Genomic DNA, 15,562 nt, shown 5'->3' with positions numbered 1-15,562 from the left:
CTCTAGAGCATGGTGGCTTTTAGCTCTATGGCCCAGAAGCTGCTTTGTCAGTAACTCAGAGGTGATCAGACTCTCCCCCTCTCCCAAAACTTATTTTATCCTTTGTGAGTATGACTACCAGTCCTTTACTTTGTGGGGGATAAATCAAATTGCCAAGTGGATGGGGAGCTTGTGAACGGGTTGGCAGAGTCTCATCGTACAGGAGAGCTCTGTGCAGAAAGCAAACTGAAGATACATCATGGCTTGGCAAGGATGGACTTTGAAAGCAGCAGTACTGAATGAGAAGACATTAGAGATGGGTGACCTTGAGTGCTGATGCTCCTGGAGCCAGATACGTCCATCTGAAAACCATCTGAAGAGAGCCAGAACCATCTTGGATATCCGTACACCAGCTTTTCTCCTGCACAGTATTTGACATCTGCCTTCTGAGCTTCGGGTTGACTGCCCTTCCCTGCTCTGTGGACGTCATCATGGTGGTGGTAGCTTCTGGTTTGGCCATCACCTCTGTCTCAGTTGGCAAGAGCAATAAGTGGTGTATAGGAAAGTTAAACAATAGTTCTTGTTTACATAGACATTGTGGATCTTTGTCTTTGAGTGAATGTTTAAAGGATTGAATAGAGAAATATTATTGAATATTCCTAATTTGGAAGCCCTGAGTTTTGCGTGACATTTCTCTTTGAGAAGGATGCTTATCCTTGGTATGATGATAAAACTAATAAGATATCTGTGTGGGCTCAGGCATCCGCAGGCTCTCTATAAGCCTAGCTAGGGCAAGACACAAACTCGGAGGGAGAATTGTTTTACTTCTAGCAAAAATGAAATATACATAGGTGGAAGAGTTCCTGTTCTAATCACCGTAACTTTACAAATGGAAACAGAGAGCTTCTTACGCTTGGATCAATCAGAGATCATGACACTGATCTTGGGGAGGGTGGCAAAGAGTGTTGACAGGTAAGATGTGCTTTAGGGTAAAACGGTACATGGTATGTATTAATAAATTAGAGTTAGTTGACGATGTTTTATTGTTTGTGACATTATTGCCCAAAGGACAGATGAATGAAAAATCAAAAATTGTATTTAACTAGAGCTAATAGAATCAGCTGTAAGGCACATTTACAGATGTTACATATGTTTTCAAATATGGTCAGTGGACAGGCTGGCTCTCTGCAAACTGGATCACATTCAAAATATGTGTAATTATTTTACACTTCAAGGCAAGGTTGTCCTTCATGAGGGAAAACAATCAGAGGTTTGTGAGAGAATACGTTTTTTGCATCATAAGCAGACACAATCCTTTTACCTTAAAGCTGACTTGAGGTTATTCTAGAAGAGAAGTTTATTTCTTAGAGTGAAGGAGTGTTGCGATGTGCAGACACTTTGGGGCATTTACTATTAATCTAAAAGCAGCTAAAAGATCTGTTCACCTCCAGCTGGAATCCTTTTATTACTACTAAGCTACGCTCATTAAACCAGATGAGCGTGCATGGCTCTGTTTCAGAGGTCATTCGAAAGTCCCGGTAGGTGATTAAGATGTTGGGCAGAATCTGCCTAATAATCCCAGCCCACGTCACCCCCGGGGAGGACTGATGCCTAAGAAAAGTAAACATGTACGTGAACCGCAAGCCGGTACCTTTTCATGCTAAATGTGGTTCCCCACGTCTCCTCTGATTAGAGGTGTGCTCAGAACAAGCCGAGACGGGGCCATGCCGAGCAATGATCTCCCGCTGGTACTTTGATGCGACCGAAGGGAAGTGCGCCCCGTTCTTTTACGGCGGATGTGGCGGCAACCGAAACAACTTTGACACAGAGGAGTACTGCATGGCCGTGTGTGGCAGCGTCAGTAAGTGGACCTTCCTCGAGCCTGGCCACCTTTCGTCTTTCTCGCCACTGACTCTGCTCTCTGTAACAGATTGGTTTTCCTGGTCCTTGGGAACGGGTCTGTTGCTCCCACTAACCACGTTTTCTGTCCACTCCTCTAACTGCCCGGCGTCTCCTCCCGTCTGTTCACCCCCGAGCACACATCTCCGTCTTTCTCTAATAAAGCATGGCCCTGGATGTGTTCTTCCACTAGCTGTGGTGCCTTCGTCTTGCAATCTCGAGGGACTTCTTCTGGGTGCCTCTCTCTAAGCCCAGCTGGAGTCGCTGTTTTGTCTTCTCGCCTGTTCTCAGCGAATGTCTACGTGTGTGTGTCTGTCTGTGCACCTGTGTGCTCGGGTCTGCGCATGAGCAGTACGTGTGCGAACAAGGCTTAGCCCCAGAAGCCTGGCTGTTGCAGCTTCGGTTGCCCTGGCAAGGCCGATGGTTGTGATGACTACCTTTAAGTTATTCTGTAACATGTGACTTTGATTGTGGTGGCAGAGAATGTGATCGAATTGAACATATGCACCTCAAATGCCCGAAGATAGAAAGGCCCCAGTGGCCTCTGAGCTCTCACCGGGCTGGTTGCAATATCGATTTTTCGTGTCTTCTCTTGGAAACAGAAGAAAACTCTTCACTTAACGTTAGAAACCTTGAATGACAAGAGATTCGGGGAATATAATTTTCAAAGCCTTTTTTCTCGAACTTTCAGCTCTTCATAACTCTGGGAGATAGAGACATGAAGTGACAGTGACTCAAATGTGAGATGAAACTTTTTCCACGGAGGTAGCACTCAGGAGGTAGTGAACCAGACATAGGGGACTTCTGTTCTTATTAACAGCCTTCCGTGTGAAAGTCCCAATTTTATTTATTTACTATTGTTCGTGAGTAGGAGATTTGAACTACTCAAGAAAGAATTACTCAACTTGAGAAATTAAAGATTAAACTCAGTTGGCTGTGCATTTCTTTTTTGAGAGACTCCTGCCTTTTCTCCCTCGTTCTTGTGAGGGTGACAGCTACCATTTCCTGCCTGGGATTCCTAGGGATTATATAAATTGTTTTCTGCTGTGATCATGGGCTTACGCTAAACAACAAAAGGACCTGCACCATTAAGACCTTCTATTGTGAAGCCTAGCATCTAAGTGGAATCTAATGGAACAGTTCCTATTGGTCTCCTGTGTAAGGGATGACTCCATTTCTATCTTGTGTGAGAACAGGTGTAGGAATTGGTAACCCCCAGGGCTTCTTTTCTGGCTACCATTGGGTGATTGTAACTTCTAGCTCAAAAGACTCCTTTCTTCAGTTTCAAACAAAGAAGTTAATTAGGTCAGGTAACATGGAACACAATGGGGGATTCTGTTGCCTGGAGCCTCTCGAACAAAGGACTTTTGTTACAGAGATTCTAACTGGCTTAGCTGCTGAGGGAGATTTCTTGGCAGATTTCCAACTTTTTTTTCTCCATTTCCCTGAGGTGGATTTATTTTTTGAAATATAAATTGTGTGTGTGTGTGTGCGCGCACATGTAATAAGAAAGAGGGTTTTTAAGAATTATCGGCATTGAGGAATTTGCCTTGAGTTAGAAATTATTCCCCAGCCCCCAAAACACTTGTACAGCCCGTATACGCACACCCTCTCCACTTCATCTGTCTGATTTGACTCAGGCTGGGAGCGAGCTGTGGGCACCACAGGTCAGTCGGAGCCTCTGAAGGTGCCCTGGATGGCATGCCTTTTGCTGAGAGATTTGCCAAAGGTAGAGACTCCCAACAAAGGTGTAATGGATCAGCCAGGCAGTCCCTATTTAGTTCCAGGGAAGGTAGGTTCTAGAATAATTTATCAAGAAAGCAAGCATGAGAGGCTGAAGGTTGGTCAGAGGGATGGGCAGATCTAAGTGGACAATAAAATTCAACACATGGCCCAAGCTGCGAGCTGGAGGTGCCCTATGACTGGGTGATAGAAGTGGATCCTTGGGAATTGACGATGCTTGGCACTAAGGAGGGAGAATGGGAGCAGGAAATCCTCAATCCTCAACATGTTACTTGGAAGTACTATTGGAGACCCAATACCCAGCACTCTAAGGTATCACTGGGGAAATAGATTTCTTATGTTTATGTTTACTTTGGTTCCATCCAGGGGCCCAGCCTCAGGGTATTTGTTTAGTTTTGTTTTTCATCCAGTGTTTTTGTTTTTGTTTTTGTTTTTCCCTTTAGTCAATGGAATCATGTAAGTTTCAACCATCATTCCCCTGTTTCTATTTTTGTTTTTAGTTATGTTCTCTTATTTTCTCCATAGTGTCCCAAAGTTTACTCAAGACTACCCAGGAACCTCTTCCCCAAGATGCTGTTAAACGTATGTTGTCATTCACTGGAGGGGGGTGGGGGGTAGGACGTGGTACAGTGCATGGCTGGATTATAACTCCAGCATCGTCACCTTCTTTGCATGGTTTCATGTGTCTCAAACACCTGTCTTTCAATAAAATGTTTATTTCCGTTGCTTTGATTTGTAATCATGTGCAGTTTTGCCAGACAACTTCAGATGCCGGGCTAAGAGCATAGACTAAACTTCTATTTCTGACATTTTTTCTTTTTCAGTTTAGTGTGGTTCTATTATGTATCGTATATGTAACAGTTTTGTGTTTTAGTTGGCATCACTATTTTATTTCCTAAAGCTGTCAAGATGCCACAGTGTAACAAGAGGCCACATATGTATAAGTGACTCATTTCCCAGAAAAATACATAATATGCATGCATTGTACTAACTCCATGGACTAACGTGTATGCACAGACTTCAGTTGTGTGTTTGTTGTAAGGCACGTGTGACGCCTTAGGAAGTGAAAGAGTACCTCCAGATTTCCTAACCACCTCTTCTTCCTCTCCCTGAATGCACGCTACTGGGACAGAAGTGCCCAACTTTGGCTTTTATCATAAGGCTATAGAAAAAGATTCGTCGGAAGAAATCTTGCATCAACCAACCTTAGAATGTCTGTGTTTTGTGAAGATCCCAGTTGGCATATCAGTCTAGCTTGGTTTTAAAATGTGGTGTTAAACACACAAGTACTTACTTTAAAATGTGGATTATATCCAAAAATGGATTTATGCATCGTTAGGTTAGGGATGGTACATACGCATGCTGTTGATGCTTATGGTTGTTGGAAAAAGAGATACAATTTCAGTTGTAGTTCAGATATAATGAGAATTAGCATTTATTTATAGTATCCTGAAACAAAATCCCGGTCTCCAAATTGATCTTTTTAAAAAAGTAAACAAGTGGCGCCTGGGTAGCTCAGTCGATTAAGTGTCTGAATCTTGATTTTGACTCAGGTCCTCATCTCATGAGTCGTGAGACCGAGCCTCACATGAGGCTCCACGCTCATCAAGGAGTGTGCTTCAATCCTTCTCCCTCTACTTCTGTTCCTCTGTGCACGTGCACACGCTCACACACTCCCTCTCTCTCTCTCTAAAATAAATAAATCTTAGGGGTGCTTGGGTGGCTCAGTCGGTTAAGTGGCTGCCTTCAGCTCAGGTCATAATCCCAGGGTCCTGGGATCAAGCCCCGCATAGGGCTCCCCGCTCAGCTGGGGAGTCTGCTTCTCCCACTTCTTCTCCCTCTGTCCCTGCTCCTGTGCGAGCTCTGTCCCTCTTTCTCTTTTCACTCACTCTCTCAAATAAATAAAACCTTTCAAATAAATAAATAAATCTTTTTAAAAAATCTTTAAAAGATAAATAAAATTTAAAAAGATAAATAATAGAGAATTATATAATTTACAAACACTTTCATCATCGATCATAAAGTTTTTTTAATGGCCACCATAAGATTCAAATTCATTCACTTTATATATAACTTCTGAAGGATGTGGGGATTTTGCTACCACAGTCAACATATTTTCTGTGATTGTGACAAAGCATTTTTTTCCTAACAACATCAAAAGTAGGAGAAGTGAGTTGACACAGAGGACCAGAGAAAACTGGGTATTACGCTGTAAGATTAATAATATATTGATCTTTGTGGTGGGCTGCAATTTACCAGGCATTTTCACAGATCATTTATTTTTCTCAGTAGTACTTTGTGGGCGTTTTCTTCATATCCCTTATACATGGGAGAAAATGAGGCCGTGAGAGCCATCAAACATGGCACGACCAGCTTTGAAACATAAATGATAGTGTGGCTATGCACGGCACTCCATACAGCCAAGGATTTGATTCTGTTTTTTAGGTTAGAAAAATTACATTTGAAGTTCAGAGCGTATTTTAAGAGTACAGAAAATAACAGAAAGAGGAAGAATATTAAAAACTTTTTTCTAAATGCATCGAATATAGCATGCCTCAGTAAATATCTTTTCCCCCTCTTATAAAAAAATAATTCATTTTATATCATTTTTAGCATCTAAAAGAATTATATTTTTCCATTTTTATTAATTAACAGAAATGAACATTATTTGATAAATTTATTTTCATGAGGGCCTCTGGGTGGCTCAGTCAATTAAGAGTCCGACTCTTGATTTCAGCTCAGGTTGTGATCTCAAGTGTTGTGAGATCGAGCCCCACATCAGTCTCTGGGCTCCCTCTCCCTCAGCCTCTGCTCCCATGTGTGCACACACACACACTCTCTCTCTCTCTCAAATAAATAAATAAAATCTTTAAGAACGATATTTAAAAAAAGCTTTTTTTTTATTTTCATGAAGTTCTTGCATCCTCAGCTCTTCCAAACAGACCTTGAAAATCTCTCATAATTTCCTCTTTTCCAGTAATAGTCTCCAAATACTTCTGGTGTATTTGGGATCATGACACCTTTCCATCCTAGGAGGGTGAAGTGATTTTGGCAGCTCTATTTTCTTGTCTCCCTACAGAGACTATTCATCACAGCAAGTGTAGGGTTCTGCAGTGCTAGTACAAACAGACTAGAGAAAGCATATAATTTCTAGTTATTTATAGTCTGTGCAGCGATGCTATCTTATTTATAGCAAAGCTACACATTTGAATTAAAGAAGTCACGGTCATCTGGAGGTCAAATGCAGATAGCAGAATGTAGTCAGAGCAATGAGCCCAGTGAGAAGGTGAGCAAACCCATTTGATTTGGCTCCTTCACTGACCTAGGTCTTCACTGGAAGGTCTCTCTTCACCAAAGTGGTTGTCTTATGGGTTTCTCACTTTGAGTTGCTTCTAGTCAAATAATAAATATGAAATGAGATAGAAAAAGCTCCTTGGTTAAACTGATGTAACACTGTACATGTGGAGAAAATCTGCAATGGTCTACACTATACAGTCATTGTCCAGTAAAAACGTATTATAATCAGATATTTCTAGATTTTAAATCTTTGTCATAAAAACCAGTTTTGAGTATTGCAATTTTAAGGAACACTGATTTTGTTGTTGTTGTTTTCACTGTTGTTGTTGTAGATAAGAATCTAAACCACAGATAAAAAAAGATAGAGATAAGAGGCTGAGAGCTTTCATTTTACTCATAAAGTTGTGGATTTTAATCCTTTATAAAATCTTTTTCCTGTTTGAGATCAGTATCTGATGAGATCGGAGTTGTTTCTGACGTGAATTTTGTGTCTGCCCGTTTGTGTTTGTGAACAACAGTTAGATTAATATATAAATATTTATTGATTAGTTTATGTTTCAAATATGAGAGAATGATTTTTTTGTTCCTAGTGGTCTTCCCGTCAGATTGCATCTCAAAAGGCAAACCGACGGCCTCTTTAATGTCACACAGAGCATCGTGCCAGGATTGAGTCAGCTGACTGCACCAGAGGGTCTGGCCAAAGAGAACGACAAAGACCCATCTTTGGCTCCCTTCTTGCAGCGAGTTGTGACAGTATCTAAACCAAGTCTCTCAACCTCGACGCTATTGACATTTGGGGCTAGATCATTTGTTCTTGCGGATGCTGTCCTGTGTTTGGAGGCTGTTCAGCAGTATCTCTAGCCTCTACCCACAAGATGCCAGTACAATGACCCCAACTATGATAACTTTGGCTGTCTCCAGACTTTGCCAAATTGTGTCCTGAGGCAGGGAGGGGCAAAGTCACCCCCCCCCATTGAGAGCCTCTGATCTACACTAGGTGAGCCCACATCTGATTCAAAGATATAACTAGGCTGGCATAAACAGGCACACTTTCCATGAACTTGAGGGCCTGTGGATGTGTTCAATGTCAGAAGCCTCCAGTTCCTGACAGATGCTAGAATTTGATAGACCACCATCCTGACTCTCAATGTGTACATGGTAGGGTGGAAATTGCTATGCCGACTCTAGGGTAGTTAGAGATCTCATAGTCTTTCTACTCTAATATGAGCGCCATTAGGGAAACAGAGACTTAACCAGCAAACCCCTGGGTTGGAAGTTTATGGTTCCCCCGTGCACCACCCCCTCCTCCTCTGTCTGTTTCACAGAATCCCAGCATATGCTAGAGAACAGCCATCTGTAGTGATGCCACATGGCCTTGCCACACAGACCACTGGCATCTAGAATGTACCTTGGGATCATGTTTATGGCCTTAGGGCCTCTGCAAAGGCTAGATCTGGCCTTGTGCAGGATCCAGAAGGAGAAAATATTTTTTTTCTACTCATATCAAAATGGTCGAAATAGAATAGACTAATACACTTTCAGAGAATATAAAAATAATGAGGACATATCAAATCAGGCCAAGTCACCATCCCCAAGTTCTAAGGCTGCTGCCTTAAGAGGCTCACAGTTTGCAAACTCACTGTGCAGCCTTTGAATGGAATGTGCCACCTTCACCCCGGAGTTGTCATATCCTGTCCTAACACCCAGGCATTCAATCTTTGGCCAGAGTTCAACCATTGTTTTCAGTCACACTGTACTTGTTCTTCTGATTGTGAAATAGCAAATATTAGTTCCCATTAGCACATTCTCGAATACTAATGGAACTATGATATTTTTATAAAACTGCCAGGCATTATTAATAGTAATTAAAATCACTAAAAAGATGTGGGAGTGCATTAAATTACATGTCACATCAGTAGCAGTAAAATCTGTTAGATTGACACTTATGAGAAGCCACATCTTTGGTATCGAGAAATGATCAGAATGAAAAATGCCTTTTCCTCCAAGCTATCATAGGGACAAATCCCTAAGATGGACAGGAATTGATTTGCTCAGCAAAACAGCATTTAAAAAAAAAAAACAAAAAACCTCATTTACTCAGAACAATAAAAAAAATGCTCATTCTATATGTGCTCTGTTCTTCAGCTATTTCCAAAGAAATGTAAGTAGATAGTTTAATAAAAGTTTTGGCAAAAATTTCCATAAAAGACCAGAGAGTCGATATTTTAGGTTTTGCGGGCCGTATGGTCTCTTTTATACATGCTCAACTTGGAATCGTAACGTGAAAGCAGCTATAGACCATAGGTAAACAGATACAGCTGTGCTCCAAAAAAAATACATTATTTACAAAAAAGAAGACCAGCATGTCAACCTCTGATTTAATAAAGCTGTTGCTTCTGAGCTCAGGACGTGCTTGTGCTAAGCTGGGTATTGGGAGGGACACCAGCCAAGTAGACCCGGTTCCCTGCTTCCAATAGCTTGGCAGCTTTATTGATGAGATGAGACCCAGGCGTGTGATAGGATTAAGTAACAATATAAAGTAAAATATACAAGTGTAGGGAAAGACCAGTGTGGAAAGCCAGAGGAAAATGAAATTGGTTTTATCCTTAAGACCTCCACAGAGGTTAACAGCTCTATCTGGCTTTTCCTGCTACGATTTCTTTGAAAGTAGATATCATTGCAGATTTTGACTTTTTGAACCCCTGTGTGTGTGTTGAGCAACTCTGACAGGTCTCTTTATGAGTCACCATTAATGAAGTTGAGACTAGCTCCCGACACCTGGACAGAAGACAGTAACAGAAGGGTGAGACGTTCTGGAAGCCACTTAGGACGGCTGTTGATTCACATGTGGTGTTTAGATTCAGACTTGAGGTTGCTCTTAAATTTGGGTGCATGGCGCTAAATCGGAGCTAGATATTAACAAAAATAACGCCAGCGCTCATTCTTTCACGCTCCTTTCACGCATTTGACAAAATTCCCACATCCAGTATGTGCCCATAAGACATAAAAAAGAAATGTAGCTTGACTAGAGTAAACACCGCGTAGATTACATTTTTATTACCTTATGTCCGCTCGGCGCCTTGATAGTCTGCCAACTATGATCGCACTGACTGTAAAACAAGCCTGAAGCAAGGGTGCGGCGGGGGGAGAAGGGCCTTTGTTCTTTCTTCTTTTCTGTTTTTAGAGAGTCTGAACCCCTATTTAAGGGTCACACACTATTTTCACATTACAAGTGGCCCCTCTCACTTGGGCTTGATGGGTGCGATAAATATTTGAGTTCAGAACGTGGTTGGGATTTTAGTTATTTTGGAATTAGAGAAACGGAAAGACTTTTTTTTTTCTTTTTTTTAACGTCAGGGTGGCCCTCTGCAAGCTCTGCCTTGTTTTCAGATTAAATTTTCACCTGAAATCTTTCTTTATAGGTTTATATTTCACCTATACGTGAATGAGCCTCATTGCCACCTCGAATATAAATCCCAGCCGTTTCAAGTCACACTGTTGCCTGCTCTGTATAAGTAGCATTGTCAGTGACAAAGCAATGACTGGTGTCGGTCTTCATTTACTTTCATCTTCCCTTGTCCATGCTGTAGAGATCAGTTGCCTTTCTCCTGACGAAAGGAGAGTAATCTCACATTAGTATATCGACTCGGTGCCATTCACGGGCCTCTGTTTGGGGAAACATTGTGCCTCGTTGCCTGGTGTAGACAGAGTCGTTACTGTTTGAAGGTGGGGTTATTGCGCCTTTTGCATCCTGAGCCCTTCTTGACTATAAAATTGCGTGTCTCCTCGAGATTGAGGGAACAAGCGAATATCAAAATGATAGGGACAAGTTTTCGTGTGATGTCTGCAGTGTTTCGACTCCACATTATTGCTGCTTTGCACGAAATGGAGTACTGTGTAGTGAGGATACAGTCAGAACTGAAATGAACTAAAAATGTGGCGTAAACTTGGATTTATTGGCTAAATTTGATCGTGTCTCTGATATGAGGCAAGGGGAGTGATTTCTAGCACATTCTGAAGATAATACCAGTTTTCACTTGGTTTTGAGGTAACTTTTCTAAAAATTATTAAGTTTTCTCAGGGAAAGTGCTGGGAGGGAAATGTTTCCTTGGCATCATGTCCCCAGTGATGGTGGTGTATTTTATTACAGGAACATTGGGTGCAGCACCAGGGTTCATTAATAAACTGAAAGCAATGGGGCCCCTGGGTGGCTCAGTCGGTTAAGCAGCCGACTCTTAATTTCCGCTCAGGTCACAATCTCAGGGTTGTGAAATTGAGCCCCACACTGTGGGGCTCTGTGCTGGGTGTGGAGCCTGCTTAGGATTCTCTGTCGCCCTCTGACCCCCCCCCCCCTCCACCGCATGGGCACTTTCTCTCTTTCTCTCTCTCCGCCCCCAAAAATGAAAAAAATAAAATAAAGTGAAAGCAAAAAAAAAAAAAAGCTCTGGCAGGTACTAAGAGCAATTGCAACATGAAGTGGAAATGTTGTGACATACGTTGGTGCAAAATTATTAAAACTGAAATGAACCCTCACACACCTGTGCAAAGAACTTTTCCCTCAGTATCTGGTTACCTGTGTAATAGCACTTTGTGATGAAGCGAATCTGTGATTCGTCTTATGTCTGGGGGGAGAGGGAGGAACCTTCCATGAGAACCCCTCACCCTCTTCTGCTTTGTCCCTTCACAGACAGTGACCCTTCTAAAGGGTCTAAAGCATCCGTCACATCTTGCTGCATCTTTCCCCTCCTCAAAACAGCTCTCATTGGCTCCTCACAGCCCTTAGCTGATCTGTCCCTCCTTTCCTTTCTGCCTCTCTCGCTTCTCTCTCCCTTGCTCCTTCAGCTCTGGCCGCACTGACCTTGCTTGTCCTAGAATTTTCCAGGCACACTCACCTCTTAGGGCCTTCGTGCTAGTTCTGTGTCTCCCTGCTGCATTCCTCCAGCAGGTGACAGGAGGGCTTCAGCTCTTTGTCTAAACACACCTTCTCAGTCGGACCCAGCCTGGCCACTCGCCTACCCCTGCCTCCCTTCTCCCGCCCTCCTGATTCTTCCCAGCCCTGTTCTAGTTTTCTTTTTCTCCATAATACAAATCACATTTTCACAATGTGTTACTTACTTTTATCTGGGTTTTTTTTTTTTTTGAGGTGATTGTTTCTCTCACTAGAATATAATTCCATAAGAACAGCGGTCTTGGTTTTGCTCATTGGTTTCTCCCCTGTGTCTCACATTTGGTATGGGTGGTGATATTTGCTAAACAGAGGAATAAAGGAATGAACAAACACTCTCAAGGTGGCACGGTCCACATCCGAGCTGCTATCTCAGCTTTTCAGATACTTCTGACCTCCCCTGTTGCAAAAAAGCAAGAGTGAAGCTTCTATGGGAAGTATTAGTCATCTGGAAGGCACTGAATTTTTGGAACCAGAATGTTCACCTTGAGACAGTAATGTGCTATGAGTTGGAATTGCTTTTCTGTAGCATTTGTTTTTGTTTGGTATTACATTTAGACACCCGTTCTTGGTATTGAAAGGTATATCCTACCTAATATTTTACCAGGCTGTTATGAGACGAAACGAAGAAAATCCATATGAAGGTCATTTGAAAAGTTAAAAGCTCATGCATATGATGGTGCCGGGCTGCTAATGGTGTGGCAGCTAGAGGTTAAAACCCAGAGCTAAAGGTGTTTAACCCTGAATGTGTAGTTTTCTGCCAAAGGGGACTATATCCAGCGAGCTTGCTTGCAGAAGGCACAAATGAGCCCGTCTGAGCCGGGGCCAAAGGCTAAGAGATCATCCAGGTTCACGCCCTGTGGGCTCTTTTTTCTGAGCCCTGTCTCATAACCCTACTTCTGCTGAAACGTTGGGTGGAGGTCATTTGCCAGATAAGCATTCAGGGCAGGAACAGCTGTTGGATAGAAAATAGGTCGACAGATATCATAGCGAAGCATATTTTTTGCCAATTCATGTTGTTCATTAACAAAAGCAAATATTTTCCGGTGCCCCGGACATATCGATGGATTAGCCCTTTCCTGCTCTAAATATTAACTTTATAAGCCTTTTCACGGTTTACCTAATCCTAAATTCAGACGTATTTGTGGATCAGAGATAGGAGGAATTATATTAAATGCACAATAACTGTAATGGGGTAATTTTTCCTTCCCCCATATATTATATGACACGTGGAAAGCATCTCGTGCAGTAGAGGCTAATCAGTGCAGGTTGTTATTTTTTGGCCGATTTGGAAATGGGAGCCGAGATCACAGTTTCTAAGGCGCCTCGGAGGTCTCTAGACAGGATGAACTGCTGTATGGTAACAAAACCACAACCAAAGTAAAGCCTCATAAGGCCAGTTTGTTTCTACTTTCTCCGTTGTTAAAATGCCCTGTGCTTTAAGTGACCTGCGATAAACAGCTTCCCATTCCTCTGCGCCCTGGAACATACGCTGTTGTTCCCCGAGCCACTGTTTTCCCAAAGGAAGCACCTTGAAAGGGCAGGGACAAAGGGCACAGGTTTCCTGCTCCTGCCCACTGTCCTCGTTATCATGCGTCCGGCCTACCCTGGACTCTATCACAAACCAGCAGCTGTTCCTGGTGTGATCATGTCTTTAGGATGTAGGGATATCAGAGAAACAGAAGCCGAGCTGTCTGTACAAATTCTTCCTTAAAACACTGTCCCCTTCCTCCCTACCAGCTGCAGGGTAGTGATAATGAAATATTAAATTCATTTTCAGATATCAAGATGTACCATCATTCTTCTCTCCTTGACTGGACAGTGATCTGGTTTGCTGGTTGGTAGGAATACAGGAGAACTTCAGTCACGCTAATTGAGAAGGAGCGTTAGTGCGAATGGCTGAAATGCTTGAATTAAAGATTAAAAGCTTCCTTTAAAGTGTTCGAGAACAGCAATAACAAGGGCTGCTTACAAGGATTTACTCGAAAAGAAATATTGGATTAAATGGAATAAGTCAGGAATACAGTATTTGTATTTATTTCCACACGCCTAAAAAGAAGTCTTAATACTTGAAATATTCTTAATCCTATTAAATATACCTTGCATGCTCATTTCTCTAATATTCTTTTATCCTTAATATTACAAAGCTACATTTTAAGATAGGCTAATGAGATTATACTGACTCAGATTTCAGTGTTTATGTCCTTTCCATCAAACAGTAGACAGTGTTTGCAAATCATAAGAGTTGGAGAAAACCATACAATTTGCCAACCATAAAAGTTGGGTGGAGAGCTTTCCTACTTACACAGTAACTTGTGTAATTCTAGTTTTCGAAGAAGATACTGTGTTACGGTTCTGACGGTTAACAGCCGGACGGCTATCTTGATCAGTGACAAGAGCCCCAAACATTCATACATTTTCATTTGTTCAAAATGGAAAATATGGTCTCCCTAATTCTGTTATCCTGCCGGATCGTACTGTGCCAAAAGAACTTCAACGTGTTCGTGTTTAAGCTGTCCCTGCAAAGAGGAAAAAACGATGAAAACCACAGGAAACAAATTTAAAATGCTAAACATCACTTCCATTTCCAATGGGGAGCACTGATGAAGTTAAATATACTTGCATATTGATTTGCTTGAATTTATGCAGAAAAACACTTGCCTTTGATTTCCTTTTTTTTTTAAAGAATTTTAAATTGACAATTATTTCTCAGTCTTAAAAATTAAGGACTCCTTTTCAATCATTTGGGGGCCGTTTATGGGGATTATACCAAAGATCTTTTAGAAAAACATATATTCCTTTTCCTGTAGGTGGGTACCTCATGGTCCTGTGTGTAATTCATTTTCCATGGATGTGAAATAAAAATAGCTCCTTTTTTTCTATGGTTTGCATAAAGCTCTAAGATTTGAATGACATGTGATAAGCAAAGGAAGAGAGAAGAGCACGAAGGACTGTATATACCAGCCTAATGTGTGGGGTGGCAACTCGTTTTCCCAGTGCAGCTAGTATGCTGGCCTGAGAGATGAAGACACAGGGGGACAGACGACTCACGTTACCTGCCCTGGGTCACAGCTAGTCTAAGAAAGACTAAAAGCCAGGTGTGCCTAATTGCAAAGCTTATGCTGCTTTTCCCCTTTGCCGCTGAAGTACGCTCTCTCCCATCTACCACACGGAAGATGGGGGCAGATACTTTTTAATCTGTGATGCCCTGTGCCAGTCCCAAACCTGTTGACTCACAGTCCCCTGGTGAGGCAGGGGGCTGAACACACAAGTATTTTGAAAAATAACCCCAGGCATACTCCCCTCCTCCTTCCTTCCACTTAAAAGCAACCTCTGTATAGATACCTAAACTCTTATTTTTTAAAAAAATAATTATTGCACAGTGATTAAAGAAGAAGGGGAGAAATCTGAGCAAGTATTCCGCTTTAAAATTAAAGATCTTACTTACTTAACAAAAAAGCCTCTGGTTTTGGTTGAAATCTGGAAGCCTTTGGACTGTGAAGATTCCAGGTGTTTTTTTTCTCAAAGCATGTATAAAAGACATTTAGCTTAGAATTTCTTTTCAAGAGACACCTGGGTGGCTCAGTCAGTTAAGCGTCTGCCTTCTGCTCAGGTCATGATCCCAGGGTCCTGAGATCAAGCCCCCCATTGGGGCTTCTTGCTCAGTGGGGAGCCTGCTTCTCCCTCTTCCTGCTGCTC

General features: G+C 42.1%; 1 protein-coding gene across 6 annotated transcripts in view; it reads left to right on the top strand.

Moving 5' to 3' along the window:
- Positions 1–15,562, top strand: part of APP (amyloid beta precursor protein) — a 256,673-nt gene that overhangs the window by 154,487 nt on the left and 86,624 nt on the right. For 2 of the 6 annotated variants that reach the window (XM_045785471.2, XM_045785470.2), the window contains exons 7-8: positions 1,673–1,840; positions 4,147–4,203. The exons of 2 other annotated variants lie outside the window; for them this stretch is intronic. In XM_045785471.2, coding sequence (XP_045641427.2) covers positions 1,673–1,840; positions 4,147–4,203 — 225 coding nt within the window. The remainder of the gene's footprint in view (positions 1–1,672; positions 1,841–4,146; positions 4,204–15,562) is intronic. 2 more of the 6 variants (XM_045785473.2, XM_045785472.2) reach the window with 1 other exon arrangement.

The sequence above is a fragment of the Ursus americanus genome, chromosome 4 (genome assembly GCF_024610735.1).
Source record: "Ursus americanus isolate L20-20 chromosome 4, mUrsAme1.1.p, whole genome shotgun sequence".
NCBI classification, from domain to species: domain Eukaryota; kingdom Metazoa; phylum Chordata; class Mammalia; order Carnivora; family Ursidae; genus Ursus; species Ursus americanus.
The sequence above is the reverse complement of the archived record's forward strand: the minus strand, read 5'-3'. Positions and strand labels throughout refer to the sequence as shown.